Raw genomic sequence first — 14,570 nt, forward strand, 5'->3', positions numbered from 1 at the left:
GTATAAGGCAGTGGTGGCAACACAACAGCAGGTGCAGAAGTGAGGCTGGGTCCCTTAACTTTAGGAGGCTGGTGGCTTTTTGCAATCTCCTTAAATTTGTCAAGACACTGTACCATGTAAGTCCGGTCCCATTTAGGATCCCCATATCCACCCACGATGTTCGTCCTCCAATAGGCAATGTTTTCCAATGTAAAGGAGCCACCATATGGCCAGTTCCCATAAGATCAACCGTATATGTCAGAAGTAAACAGAAAAACCTGTCAGACGGTGACCAATATGCATTTACCGTGGTGCTTCAGGGTCTTTCTGGATAGAACCAAAAGTCCTGGGCTACCCTTCACAGCAGGACAAGGTTAATTTGCCCTGGGAGCAGCCCTTCTACCTGGTGTTTGGAATTAACTGACCCCATCAGAACCTCACCGGTCTGTGGTGCGAGACCGTAACCTATTAAAGAGAACAAACAAAACCACACAAACACAAACAGGCGTGGGCGCAGCTGTCAATACCTCAAGGCCACCTGAATTTCGAAATTATTTCTTGGCAATTCCCTTCTTGCCACAGCGTCTTTAAGTAGCTCAGCCTGCTAACTCAAGTCGGCCTCAAATGCCACCCGCAATCCTCAGGAGTGCAGTCTTTCCGGTTATCGTCTACCCTTTTCCCTTCAAAAAGGGAGCAGCTTGTTAACTCAGGACCAGATCACACAGACTGCCAAAATTTTAAATCCACAGTTCCCCTCTCTTCTCTTTTTGAGAAAAAAAATCAAAATGCCAATCAAACCAACTCAGGGGCATTCCTCGCAAGCGGGCCCAAGGGGAACCTTATTAAAGCAGAATCGGAGACGACCTCGTCAAATAGCAGCAAGAGATTCAAGAAACTTCGTAAAATAGAGGTTCTGCCGAACTACACCCAACTGTTGGGGAAATTAAATCTTTATGCCAAATCGTTTAAAACAAAATAGTCAGGAGACAAAACCTTGAGCAATTAGCTCGCTTTATCATGGCCATGGGGAACACATCTTCATTCAGAACAAGTTCGAAGGTATTCCAAAGAAATACAGAATGTTACAAATTACATAGAAAATACAAGCTCGCTGCCCATTAGTTATGCAACCTAGGGGTAGTCATAAAACTCCCATACATTTTCCAGACCTATGTTTCTTAACGTCTACAAAACTGAATGTTATCTTATACTCCCAAGTTTAGCTAGGCTAGAGTCACTGAAAAGGGACAAAGAGAAACAATTCATCATTCTTTAGGACAGAGCTAATGGCACTGGGGAGAACGAGACATCCTGCAGCTGCAAGATCAGTCTTATCAGAGCAGAAGTGTTCTCATACAACACCAGCAGGCTAAATGTCTTGGTGGAAAATTGCTTTGTGACAAAATGGCTTCTATCTATTTTGTGTCAATTTTGGTCAATTCTTCCACAGAAAGGATTCCAAACGCTTATCCTGTTTTTCACAATCTTATCCTTCACTATCCTATCTACCTGTGACCCTATTTTCAAGGAATCACGAACCTGCACTCCTAGGAATCTTTGTTCAACAACACTCCCCTGGACCTTACCATTAAGTGTATAAGTCCTGCTCTGATTTGCTTTTCCAAAATGCAGCACCTGGCATTTAATGCAGCAAGTGTCCAAGCTTTTTATTTATTCACTCATGGGATGTGGGCATTGCTGGCTGGCCAACATTTATTGTCTATCCCAGAGGTAGCAAATGAAGTTTAATACAGAAAAGTATGAGGGGATTCGCTTTGGAAGGAGTAACAGGAATACAGAGTACTGGACTGATTGTATGATGCTTGGTAGTGTCGATGAGCAGAGAGATCTCTGTGTCCATGTGCATTGATCCCTGAAAGTTGCCACCTAGGTTCTCAGGGTGGTTGAGAAGGTGTGTGGTGTGTTAGCTTTTGTTTATGGAGGGACTGAGTTTCGGAACCATGAGGTCATGCTGCAGCTGTACAAAACTCTGGTGCGGCCGCATCTGGAATATTGTGTACAGTTCTGGTCACCGTATTATAGGAAGAAGGTGGAAGCACCAGAAAGGGTACAGAGGAGAATTACCAGGATGTTGCCTGATATGGAGGGAAGATCTTATGAGGAAAGGCTGAGGGACTTGAGGCTGTTTTGTTTAGAGAGAAAAAGATTGAGAGGTGACATATTAGAGGCATTCAAGATGATCAAAGGATTAGATAGAGTGGACACTGAGAGCTTTTTTCCTCTGATGGTGATGGCTAGCACGAGAGGACGTAGCTTTAAATTGAGGGGCGATAGATATTAGATAGATGTCAGAGGTAGGTTCTTTACTCAGAGAGTAGTAAGGGCGTGGAATGCCCTGCCTGCAGCAATAGTATACTCGCCAACTTTAGGGGCACTTAAATGGTCATTGGATAAACATATGGATACTAATGGAACAGTGTAGGTTAGATGGGCTACAGATTGGTTTCACAGGCCAGCGCAGCATCGAGGGACGAACGGCCTGTATTGCGCTGTAATAGAGTCATGGACATGTACAGCATGGAAACAGACCCTTCGGTCCAACCCATCCATGCCAACCAGATATCCCAACCCAATCTAATTCCACCTGCTAGCACCTGGCCCATATCCCTCCAAACCTTTCCTATTCATATACCCATCCAGATGCCTTTTAAATATTGAAATTGTACCAGCCTCCACCACTTCCTCTGGCCACTCATTCCATACACGTACCACCCTCTGAGTGAAAAAGTTGCCCCTTAGGTCTCTTTTATATCTTTCCCCTCTTACCCTAAACCTATGTCCTCTAGTTCTGTACTCCCCCAACCCAGGGAACAAACTTTGTCTACTTATCCTATCCATGCTCCTCATGATTTTATAAACTCCTATAAGGTCACCCCTCAGCCTCCGACGTTCCAGGGAAAACAGCCCCAGCCTATTCAACCTATAGCTCAAATCCTCCAACCTTGGCAACATCCTTGTAAATCTTTTCTGAACCCATTCAAGCTTCACAACATCCTTCCGATAGGAAGGAGACCAGAATTGCATGCAATATTCCAACAGTAGCCTAACCAATGTCCTGTACAGCCAATGTTCTATGCTCTATCCCCTTAAAAAGGTGGAATTGAGCTGCCTTCTTCAACAGCTGCAGTCCATGTGCTGTAGGTTGAATCATAATCCCTCATGGAGGAAATTCCAGATTTTGACCCAGTTACACTGAAGGAACAGGCAATATATTTCCAAGTCAGGATAATGAGTGGCTTGGAGAGGAACTTGAAGTTAGTGACATTCCCATGTATCTGCTGCCCTTGTCCTTCTAAATGGAAGTGGTCATGGGTTTGGAAGGTGCTGTCTAAGGATCTTTAGTGAATTCTGCAGTGCATCTTGTAGATAGTACACACTGTTGCTACTGAGCGTCAGTGGTGGAGGGAATGAATATTTGTGGATGTAGTGCCAGTCAAGCGGGCTGTTTTTTTCCTGGCAACTGTTCCATGTCTTTCACTTCTTCCACATAGCCCTTAAATATAAACATGCATTCCCAACTGTCTAGAAAGCATAAGTTTGGATTGTACCACCTTACCCCATGTGTCAAGTATGTTTAGTTTTTAAGGATTTCAATTTCAAAAGAATCAGCAGCAAAACTTCATGCTTTATACAAGATAAAAGGTAAGTTTGTTACCATTATTGCAGAAAATCAATCTACTAAAGAGATGTTGTTGTACACATCTACAACACAGGCCATCAGGTACGGATATCAGGACACTCCTACCGCACCACAAGAGGGCTCAGAAAATGGTATCTGTATGAAGTGATAAATTTTGTAGCTAAGATTTTAATACAAAGATCTGAAGTAAGAAAGGATAAATGAAAATGAAAATGAGATCCCACAGGTAGTCTAAGCAGAATTGGTCTGGGAGTGAATGAAGTCTACTTCGATTCGGTTTTACAGCGGAGCATTTTGAGAGTCTTGGTTAATTTTTGATGTCCTTTACAAGCATTGTTTCAGTCAAATTATTGTTGGTGTATTTTTCCCAGCAGAATCTTCTTAAAGCCTTCAGATGTTGTGAAAGATCCAGCAACTGTAAATGTTCCTCCAATTATTGCATAGATTGTTGTAATAAGCCTACATAATGGCTGTTGCCATTCAAAATATTTGACAGTGATTGGGCTGAGGTCAGAGTGGAACTGGATGGTGGAAGTAATATGCCCTATGTATGTGTCACATTTTTTTTGCGCTGCTGTGTACTGTTAGGAAAAGTGTTGTTTTTCTTCACATATCATGGGAACTATCTTCAGTATGTAGTTATGTGATGCTAAAACATTGCAACTCAGTTTATCCATTCCAACTAAGGCATTAAAAGCACTTTTGAATATTTCTAGCCTCTATCATTTCACAAAATGTCAGCTTGTTAATTACATGAATCATGTCTGGATTATCTGGTTGGACGGTGGCATTGCGTGCAGAAATTGCCTGGAACTATATTAATACTGAACTGTTCCTCAAACCTACAGCCTCTACCATTATTTAGAGGCTGTTTCATGGAGGTTTCAATGTGGCCAACTTCATGTTTTCCCATTTTATCTTGTCCGTCTAATCTGACTACACCACATGAAAGGTTAGGTAAACTGATATTTACATTCACTTCAAACTTTCCTCCACGTTCTTTGTCAGGGCTATCCATGTGCTGTTCATTTGCTTAGTTCAGTGCTGCAGTCCTGGACACCATCCCCTGTTGCAATGCTTGAGTGATTGCTTCAGGGTGTTTTTCTCATGGTCTCTGCAGATCACGGTTACTCACAGCCAGGTTTTTATATAGATCAAAAATTAAACTCTCCCAAAACTGTTGCATCATGTTTGCATATTAAGTGTTGGGTTAACCTAGGTCTGGGCATTGTCTTTTAATTGCAGTAATTAACTTTGAACTTTCACAGCCATTAGCTTGGATGGTTCTCATCCTGTCAGGTTTTTAGTGAGATTGGAAGTGCTATTTACACCTTTAGGGAAATCATGGTCAAGGCTTTTCCATTTATACTTTAAATGTTAATTGAATTTTAAAAGGTCTCTTGTGGTTTTTTCTTGGGATAAGTGCAGCCTGGTACTGTTATCAGCTGAATCCAAAAGAGTCGATTTCTGGGAATCATTTTGCAAGATGTTTTATGTGCATTTGGAAGACAGATTAGCTTTCTGAAAAAATATATAACATTATTGTGACATATTCTTGACAGGAGAAGATAAGGACAGATAGCACAGTATCAACCTAGGAGCTGGAAATGCCATCAGCAAACCCAGCCCTGCTGATGCTGTAAAGTCCTGTCTAGTAATATGTGGGCTCTTGTACCAAAACAGCCCATTTGAGCAACATTCCTGAAGAAGGGCTTATGCCCGAAACGTCGATTCTCCTGTTCCCTGGATGCTGCCTGACCTGCTGCGCTTTTCCAGCAACACATTTCCAGCTCTGATCTCCAGCATCTGCAGACCTCATTTTCTCCCATTTGAGCAACAGCCTTACATAGTCATATTCTCTGAATTATACGGAGAGATGTTACCATCACAATCCCTGGGTTTGTAGCGTTGGACTGGCAGGATAGACCCAACAGTGGTGGCAGCAGATAGGGTACGATAGCAACTGAAAATAACCAAGTGGCAAAGCTGCTGAATTATTACTTGCTCTCAGTCTTAACAGTGGACTAAGAGGATAATATACATGACATTCAAGCAAACCTAATAATATATCAAGGAATGGAATTCAGTAAAGTTAATTTAAGCATGAGAGTGGTATTTTAAAAGGTAATGCATTAAAAGCTCTAAAATTCCTTGGACCTTATCATTTTAAAAATAGCAGATGATTAAAGTTGCTTCAGCCAGAGTTTTCAAAACTTGTCCCTATTCAGGAATACCTCTTTAAATTGCAAATATAACTCCATTATTTAAAAGTAAAAGGGATAAAGTGCAGGAGATTGTAGATTGTTCACATATTATCTGTTTTGGAAAAATCTTTGAATGCTTTAATTAAGGACAAACTGACTGATCCCTTAGAGACGCGAGCTGCCAAGTGTTATGAAGATGTGGGTGTACCTTTAAGAGAGTTTAAAACAGCAGAACTACCGGACACAGCACCAAGTGTTCTCAATAAGGCAACAATGTATTAGGTTGAACAACTCGAGTAGTTTGTTGCCTGGAGACACAAACAAATTTGAATTCGGCCCATCAGTTTAAATTATATCCCGATAAAAAATGCCAATTTCCATTCAAGTTTAAATTGAGTATATTGACAATCTTAAAAGCCAGTGACACAATCGGATGCTCTGGAGTATAAGATCGGGGGGAAATTGAACAGTTGAGAGGAGAACTGACAAGCCCAACATGTAAGCAGATTACCTGAATAGTAGCTCTCTTTTCGATCAGTAACCTTTGATGAAGAAATTCCTAAGAAAAAGAAAAGAAGACACAGGAAGATCCGAATAGAAGAATGAAAGCTGCCTGGTTTTGAGATAAGAAATGTTGTTTTATAAATCTTGATTGGGAGTTTTATCAGACTAGTATTATAGAAGGGAAGGTAAAATATAGGTTAGAGAAAGAAATTGTAAATAGTGGTTAGTTAATTATTCTCTGTTATACTTTAAGAAATAAAGTAATTAATTTTTACTTTACATAGTTCATGGCCACTTGAAATTTTACAGATTACTGCATGGGATACATCTTCTCTGTATTGCTGGTTTTAAATTAAACAGGAGAGTTTACCCCGTGTCATAACACAAGAGAAAAAGAACATGGACTTCTAAAGATCTTGCATCTCGAGCAAGACTGATTGAAGTTTTCAAGGAACCATCTAAGGTGGTAAACAGGGGAATATATATGCGTGTAGTTTAGGAACATCAGATCAAGAATAGGCTATTTATCTTCTCAAGCCTGCCCCATGTTTCTGGATCTTGGCTGATTATCTTTCTCAATGTTGTGTTCCAATACTATCCCTATATCCCTTGACATCATTAACAATTGGAAATCTATCAATTTCTGTCTTGAACTCACGCGCTGACTGAGGTTCCACAGACTTCTGGAATAGAGAATTCCAAAGATTCACCACTCTGGGTGAGGAGGTTCCTCCTTACTGAGTGGCTTACCTTCTATTTTGAGAGTGTGTCATCTGGTTCTAGACCCAGCAACCAGAGTAAGCATTCTTTCTGTGTCAACTCTGTTTAACTCTTTAAGAATTTTATACATTTCAATGAGATTGCCTCTCATTCTTTAAACTCCAAAGAGGACAAGCCTGGTTTCTTCAATCCCACATCGCAGAGCAGTCCCACCATCCCACGGGTCAGTCTGGTAAATCTCAGCTATACCTCTTCTGTGTCAAGTATATCCTTTCTTAGGCAAGTCAGTCCAGAACTGCAGAAAATGTAGCCTCACCAGTATTCTTTAGAATTGAAGTCAGACTTATTTGCTGCTGTACTCAAAAACTCCTGTAATGAACAATATACTGGTTGCTTTCTGAATTGTTTGCTGTAGCTGTATACCAGTTTTTAATGACTTATGAACAAGGACACCCTTTGAACATCAACACTTTCCAAACTGTCTCAGTTTAAGAAATACCCTACATCTTCATTCTTCCTATGTAAGTGGATAATCTCAGACTTATTCATTGTATTCTATCTGTTAATCTCTTACCCCCTCACAGCCTCTTTGCATCTTCCTCATAACTCTCATTCCTGTCAAATTTTGTATCGTCTGAAAATTTGGAAATATAATAATTATCTGTGCATCCAAATTATTCATACAGATTATGAATATCTAGGGTGCAAGCATTGATTCTTGCAATATCCAACTGGTCACAGTCTGCCCATTTATCCCTATCATCTGTTTTTTGGCTGTTAACCAATCATCAGTTTATGACAGTAATATAGTCCCAACCCCACCAAGTGTTAAATTTGTTTACCAATCTCCTATGTGGAATTTTATCAAAACTCTTCTGAAAGTCCAAATAGACCACAACTGTTGGTTTCCCCCTTATTAACTCTATTGGTAATATCCTAAAAAAAAATCAGATTTATCAAACATAATTTCTCCTTCATAAATCTATGTTGTCCAGTCAGAGAATTATTTTATAAATTCCCAGTATGTATAATAGATTATAATATTTTCCCCACCACTGACATTAATCTAATAGGTCCGTAATTTTAAGTTTTCTCTCTTCCCTCCCTTTCTTAAATAATGGCACATTCACAATTTTCACAATCTGCACTGTTACAGAATTAATAGAATTTTGAAAGATGATCACCAAAGCATCCACTATCTCTGTAGAGATATTTCTTTCAACCATCTAGGGTTACTAGCGTTTTATTTATTTTCCCATTAATTTTTTCACTGCTGTATTTTTACTAATAATTTATTTCATTTCCATAATCTTACTAGACCTTAATTATTTCAGGGAGACATCTTGTGTCTTTCTCTATGAAAACAGATTCAAAGTATTGATTTGAAAGAAGTATAGAAAATGGGACAGACACTGTCAAGGGTTCTGTCAATGACAGCAGGGAGAATCTCAGTTCAGAGAAAGAAAAACAGCAAAAGCACTGCTATGGAAGCAGATGCTGCTTGACCTTCTGAGTATTTGCAGCATTTTCTAGTTTTATTTCAGGTTTCTAACATTTATAGTATTTGGTTTTTTTATAATGTTTGAGCTCATACACCATGTTGGAAAACAGAGTATGTGCTATTGGACATGCTATCTCCTAAGTGAGGTGTTGATCCCAATTGAAAATTAAAGAATTCCTTTGTTTGATTTGATATTGTTTATCTCTCAATCAACATAATCAAAAATAGATTAACTACCTCTTCATCTTACTGCTGCTGGAGATTTATTGTACCAATATTCCTACATAAGAATCTGAGGAGTGTGAAAAATAAGTAATATTGTAGTGTAATAGGTTTCGGCCTGAATGTTAATATCTATATTATTCTGTATTAATAGCTGTGCAAATCTTAGCAAAGCCTATTACATTCAAAGAAAATCTGATTTCCCTTAATGATTTACTTTTCAGACCATGGAATTTACAGGAGTACCATCTGTCCCACTGATGATCGGATGTGGAATTGCCTGTATGGCTCTCTTAACGTTGCTTGCTGTATATGCTGCTTTTTGGAGGTACTGTATTATCACCTTGGTAATGGCATACAAAATGCCAAATGTTAAAACTGCACAATAGTATTTTTTTTGTGTTTGATCCTGTTCACCATGTTCTTATTATAACTTTGTGCTGGAGTATTACTTAAAGATTATAGTGATTTAGTTATCAACAAGACACATTTTAAGTGCTTGTGACTACAGTGAACCATTTGCATCTTTGATATTTCATCACTCAAATTTTTACTTCCTTCAAACCACAAGAATAAACAACATAGGCAGGCTGGACTGGCTCCTTTGTAACTAATGTTGATGCATACTGCAGACACACTAGTTTTATTCTGCTGAATAGTATTTTTTGATAGTTGTTGCCTCAATTTGCAGCCATCATAGATTTTGCAAAGTGAATGGAGACAAGCATGTTAGGCAATTGACAAACAATGAATTATGACTAAGTAATTCATGAAAGATAGTTTCTTGTTTCATACTTTTCCACTTTATGTACATATATTTATATAGGGTGTAGGTTTGCTCGCTGAGCTGTAGGTTTGATATCCAGACGTTTCATTACCTGGCTAGGTAACATCATCATTGGTGACCTCCAAGTGAAGCGAAGCTGTTGTCTCCTGCTTTCTATTTATATCTTTCTCCTGCAAGGCAGTCACACAGTCTGCTGAACATTTTGCTCTATCTGTTCAAGATTTGAGTTTTGATCGTATGCGCTTGATGGGCCAAAGGGACTCCTCTTTTCAGTATGATTCTATGAAATTTCCAGCCAACCTAGTACCATTCTCAGAATTATAACCTGAAACTACCTCTCCCCTTTTTAAATTTCTCATGATATAGAAGTACAAATCAAACTTAAAGTTGTTCATTGCTCTGTCATGTTGAACCAAAATTTCTTATTAATAACAATAATGAACCTTCATCAAAAATGAACAGATAAGGGTGCGTTAGTTAATAGGGCACACAAAGTCCACTTGTGATAATGGTCTTTGACATTAAAAATCCAAACTCTTAACATCCATCACAATCAGGATTTGACTTAAAAGTTTTCCAGCAGTCTCATTTAAAGAGTGGTTACTGCTGTCAGCAGTATTGCAGTTCACTATTCAGGATTCCATTTAGACAGTCAGAAATGAAGTGATCTTAGCAGTTTTTTTTTAGTTGAAACGTTCTTCTTTGAGCAAAATACTGACTGAGATTACAATATCAGAGTCAACCAACTGATGAGCATGACCATATTTGTCAGGCTGAGAGAACTGAAATAATACGCAGAGAGAGAATAAAATGATTGGTGGAGACTTGGATTAACAGCCTTCTCTCTATTGATGCTAATTAAGGTGGTTTATGCTACTGGCAATAAGCAGTTAGACTCATCTGCTAATTCCCAATCTTATCAAATGAGTATGAAATTCACAGTTCATTGATATCAAAATAACACATCCCATGGGAACATGACAAAGAATTGAACTTAGGATCTTCATTTTTGTTGCACAAGTATCCATTTTATAAATATGAAAAATATTCAGTACTGTCCATCATATGAAATTGTAATGAAAATGATCCATTCTGCAGCTTATTGAAGCAAGTGGCAGGAAGTTACCTTATGCAAATTTTATTTCTGTTTACTTTCATGTTTGTCCAGTAACCACTAAAATGAAACTTTCCCCAGCAGCAAGAAGGTATAGATTACAAATATAATAGCCTGACCAGTCGGCATAAGGTCCCACCCATCTTCCCATCCTCCATTATGTGCAACTACCTCTTTCACTTGCTCCAGCCATTCTGGTAGACAATGATCAGAGTACACTGCCTGAAATGTAACACCTGACAGCTCTTCTGAAGAATTCTTAAAATAACAATTGATTCTTGAATAAGGGTGTCACATTTACTCTACAAACCTCTGGCTCATCCCATATATCAAAGGAAGATTGGAGGATTATGCTAAACTGTTCTGGTGTCTTCACTTCCACTTTTTTAAATAACCTGATGCAAGCAATGTATTCACTTCAAGCATAATTAAACATTCCAGTACCCTCTTCTCTCTAGTTTTCTCCCATCCATTACCTCTCAATTTCCATTTCAGCCAATACTTTGTCAGTGTCTGCTTTCTTGGGAAACACTGATACAAAATACTTATTAAATACTTTAGCCTGCTGCTGTGCCTCCAACATAGATCATCCTTCTGTCCCCAATACGTAGAACATGGAGTCATTGAGAAAAAGAGATATATTTCAGGTGAAGCTAGCAAAGTAAATGGAGAAGTGAGGAAAATAATATGTTGATAAGGTTAAATGAATTAGCGTGTAAAGAAGCTTATGTGGATTATAAGGACTAGCATGAATCCATTAGGCAGACTGATTTTCTCTGCTGTAGATTCTATGTAATTCCATGTAAATGTTCAATTGCATAAAAGTTTCTAATCAAATTATGCTGCACATATTATCTAATTTTTATGATTTGTTTTTAATTATGTTTCCACAGATTCATTAAATCAGAGCGATCCATTATTCTACTCAACTTTTGCCTGTCTATAATGGCGTCAAACATCCTCATTTTGGTTGGTCAAACTCAGATACACAGCAAGGTAATAGCAAAATAGAGTGTTTATAGCACAAATAAATTAACTGTGGTGAAGCAAACCTACTGAAAATAATGATCCAGGGTCATTGGTAAATTCAAATTGATCTGATATCATACAGTTAAGGAAAGATAGTTTCCATTGTCACAGCCACAAAGGATGGCATTTGTGACCTTAATGAGAATCATTTTGGTGCTATGGCAGAGTCGTAAATCTGACTGGAAAGCTGACTACATGAAGCTCAAGGAAAAATGGACATAGATTTGGGATGCTGTAACACATTCAAGCACTTTGGAGAGAAAAGGGAAGTGAAGATGAGGCAGTAGTTTGCAAAGATTAAGTCCATAAGAAACAAAAGCAGAGGGAGCACTGGAGAAATAGTAGATTTGGCAGCATGTGAAGAGAGAAAACAAAGTTAAAATTTAAAGTCCAGTGACCCTTTGTCGAAACATTAACTCCACTCTCTTGTTGTACAATTCTGTATTTCTCCAGCGCTCTTAATTTTTTTTCTTCATATTTTCAACATTTGCGGTTCTTCATCTTTATATTATCTGCGGCATTTTATCATGACAACTTTAGCTTATTGAAATCAATTTCTTTCTTAAATGTAAAGAATTTCAATGACTTTGTCTTGACAGCACTCTGTGGTGGAGAATTCCACACTCACCACCCTCAGTAAAAAGCGTTCTCCTTAACTCAGTCACATACCCTCAGTCTAGGATCCCTTGTACTAGACCTCCAGCAAGGAAAATATCATCCTTCCATCCAGTATGTCTAGCCTGTCAGAATGTTATATATTTCAGTTAGAGAACTTGTCATGCTTCTGAACGCTAACACATATAGGCCCAGTCAACTCAACCACTCCTCATGCAAACCTGCCATCCTGGGAATAATTCTGTTGAATATTTGATGCATTTCCTCTGTGGCATAGATGTTTTCTTTTAAGTAAGAGATCAAAACTTCACACAATATACCAGGTAGGGTCTTACCAAGACCCTGTAGAAACTGCGGTTAGGCCTCCCTGTTCCTGTATTCCAACTATTTCGTAATGAAGACCAACATATCTTTTGCCTTCTAAACTGTTTGGTGCATTTGCATGCTTGTTTTCAATGTCTAATGTCCAAGTTCCTTTCCCAACCTATCACCATTTAAGTAGTTATCTGCCCTCCTTTTATTTCTACTGAAGCGGAGAACTACACATTTATTCACATTACATGCATTTACTCATTCAGTCAACTTATCTAAATCACCTTGCAGCCTCTTTATATCTTCCCTATCACTTACATTCCTCACTAATTTTGTGTCATCAGCAAACTTGGAAAGGTTACATTCAATCCCCCATCTGATTGATTGACACATATTGTGATAATCTGATGCCCATGCATAAATATCTGCAGTACCCCACTTATCACTTCCTTCCATGCTGAAAATGACTATTTATTCCTTCATTTATGATTCCTGTCAACCGACCAATTCTCAGTCCATACCAGTTCATTACCCCAGTCCCATGTGTTTTGATATTACACAATAACTTCTTATATGGGACCTTTTTCAAAAGTTTTCGGAGTATTCACATATACCACATCCACTGGTCCTCCTTCATCCATTCCACCTGTTAGGGATTTCAAAAAACTCCAGTAGGTTTATGAAGCATGATATCCTTTTCATAAAACCATGTTGACTTTTATCATACTGTTGGCAATTCTTTAGGTGTTTTGTCTCACCCTCTATAATAGAGTCCAGCATTTTCACTACCATTGATGGTAAATTAGCTAATCTGCAATTCACAACATTCTCCCTCCCTCCTTTTTAAAACAGTGGGGTTACATTTTCCACCCTCAAATTTGTTGGGAGTATTCCACAATCAGTTGGGTTTTGGAAGATGGCAATGAATGCAATCATTATTTCTATTGTCACCTCCTTTAGAAACCTGAGATGGATATCATCAGGCCCTGAGTATCTATAAGATTTCAGTCCTATTAATTTCTATAGCACTTTATTTTACTAACATTAATTTTCTTCAATTCCTCCTTCACAAAATACCCTTGCTTTCCTCACACTTCAAGAATGTGTTGTGTCTTCATCTATGAATACAGAAAATACACAGTTGTTTAATTGTTCTACTATTTCCTTGATCACCAATATCAATTTCAGACTGTAAGGACCTAATTTGTCTTCATTAATCTTTTACTTTTTATATTCATCTAGAAGCTCTTCCAGTCTGCTTTTGTGTACGTTGCAATTTTCCTCACATATTCTATTTTATCCCTTTGGATCCTTTGATGAATTCTAAACCACTCCAAGACCTCAGATTTGCTCCTCTTTCTGGAAACTTTGCATGACTTTTTTTGGATCTAATATTATCCTAATTTTCTTTCATTAACCATGATTGAGCCACTTTTCCTGTTGTGTTCTTTCACCCAAAGGAATGCATAATTTCCTCAATACATGCATAATAAATATTAAACATCACTATGCACTCTGATGCTGGACTTATTCAGTCTAACACAACCAATTCACTCTTCAGTTTGTTGTTTCAGTCTTAGGTCACTAGTTTTCAATTGGACTCCTTCCCTTTCTGACCTAAAGATGAATTCTATCATATCATTGTCAAAGGACCTCTCATGACAATATTAGAACATAGAACATAGAAGAATACAGCGCAGTACAGGCCCTTTGGCCCTCGATGTTTCGCCGATCCAAGCCCACCTAACCTACACGAGCCCACTATCCTCTATATGCCTATCCAATGCCCGCTTAAATGCCCATAAAGAGGGAGAGTCCACCACTGCTACTGGCAGGGCATTCCATGAACTCACGACTCCCTGAGTAAAGAATCTACCCCTAACATCTGTCCTATACCTACCACCCCTTAATTTAAAGCTATG

The 14,570-nt window shown here is 38.5% G+C and overlaps 1 protein-coding gene and 1 pseudogene across 7 annotated transcripts in view; one reads left to right on the forward strand and one right to left on the reverse strand.

Annotated features, from left to right (window-relative positions):
- adgrb2 (adhesion G protein-coupled receptor B2) overlaps positions 1–14,570 on the forward strand; it is an 805,995-nt gene that overhangs the window by 634,174 nt on the left and 157,251 nt on the right. For all 7 annotated transcript variants that reach the window (XM_043717943.2, XM_087976927.1, XM_087976929.1 and 4 more), the window contains 2 exons: positions 9,016–9,119; positions 11,586–11,688. In XM_043717943.2, the coding sequence (XP_043573878.1) occupies positions 9,016–9,119; positions 11,586–11,688 (207 nt within the window). The remainder of the gene's footprint in view (positions 1–9,015; positions 9,120–11,585; positions 11,689–14,570) is intronic.
- Positions 3,988–4,829, reverse strand: LOC148142193 (endoplasmic reticulum-Golgi intermediate compartment protein 1-like; annotated as a pseudogene).

The sequence above is a fragment of the Chiloscyllium plagiosum genome, unplaced genomic scaffold (genome assembly GCF_037043375.1).
Source record: "Chiloscyllium plagiosum isolate Xiang-an unplaced genomic scaffold, Cpla_swu_hap1 HiC_scaffold_30, whole genome shotgun sequence".
Lineage (NCBI taxonomy): Eukaryota > Metazoa > Chordata > Chondrichthyes > Orectolobiformes > Hemiscylliidae > Chiloscyllium > Chiloscyllium plagiosum.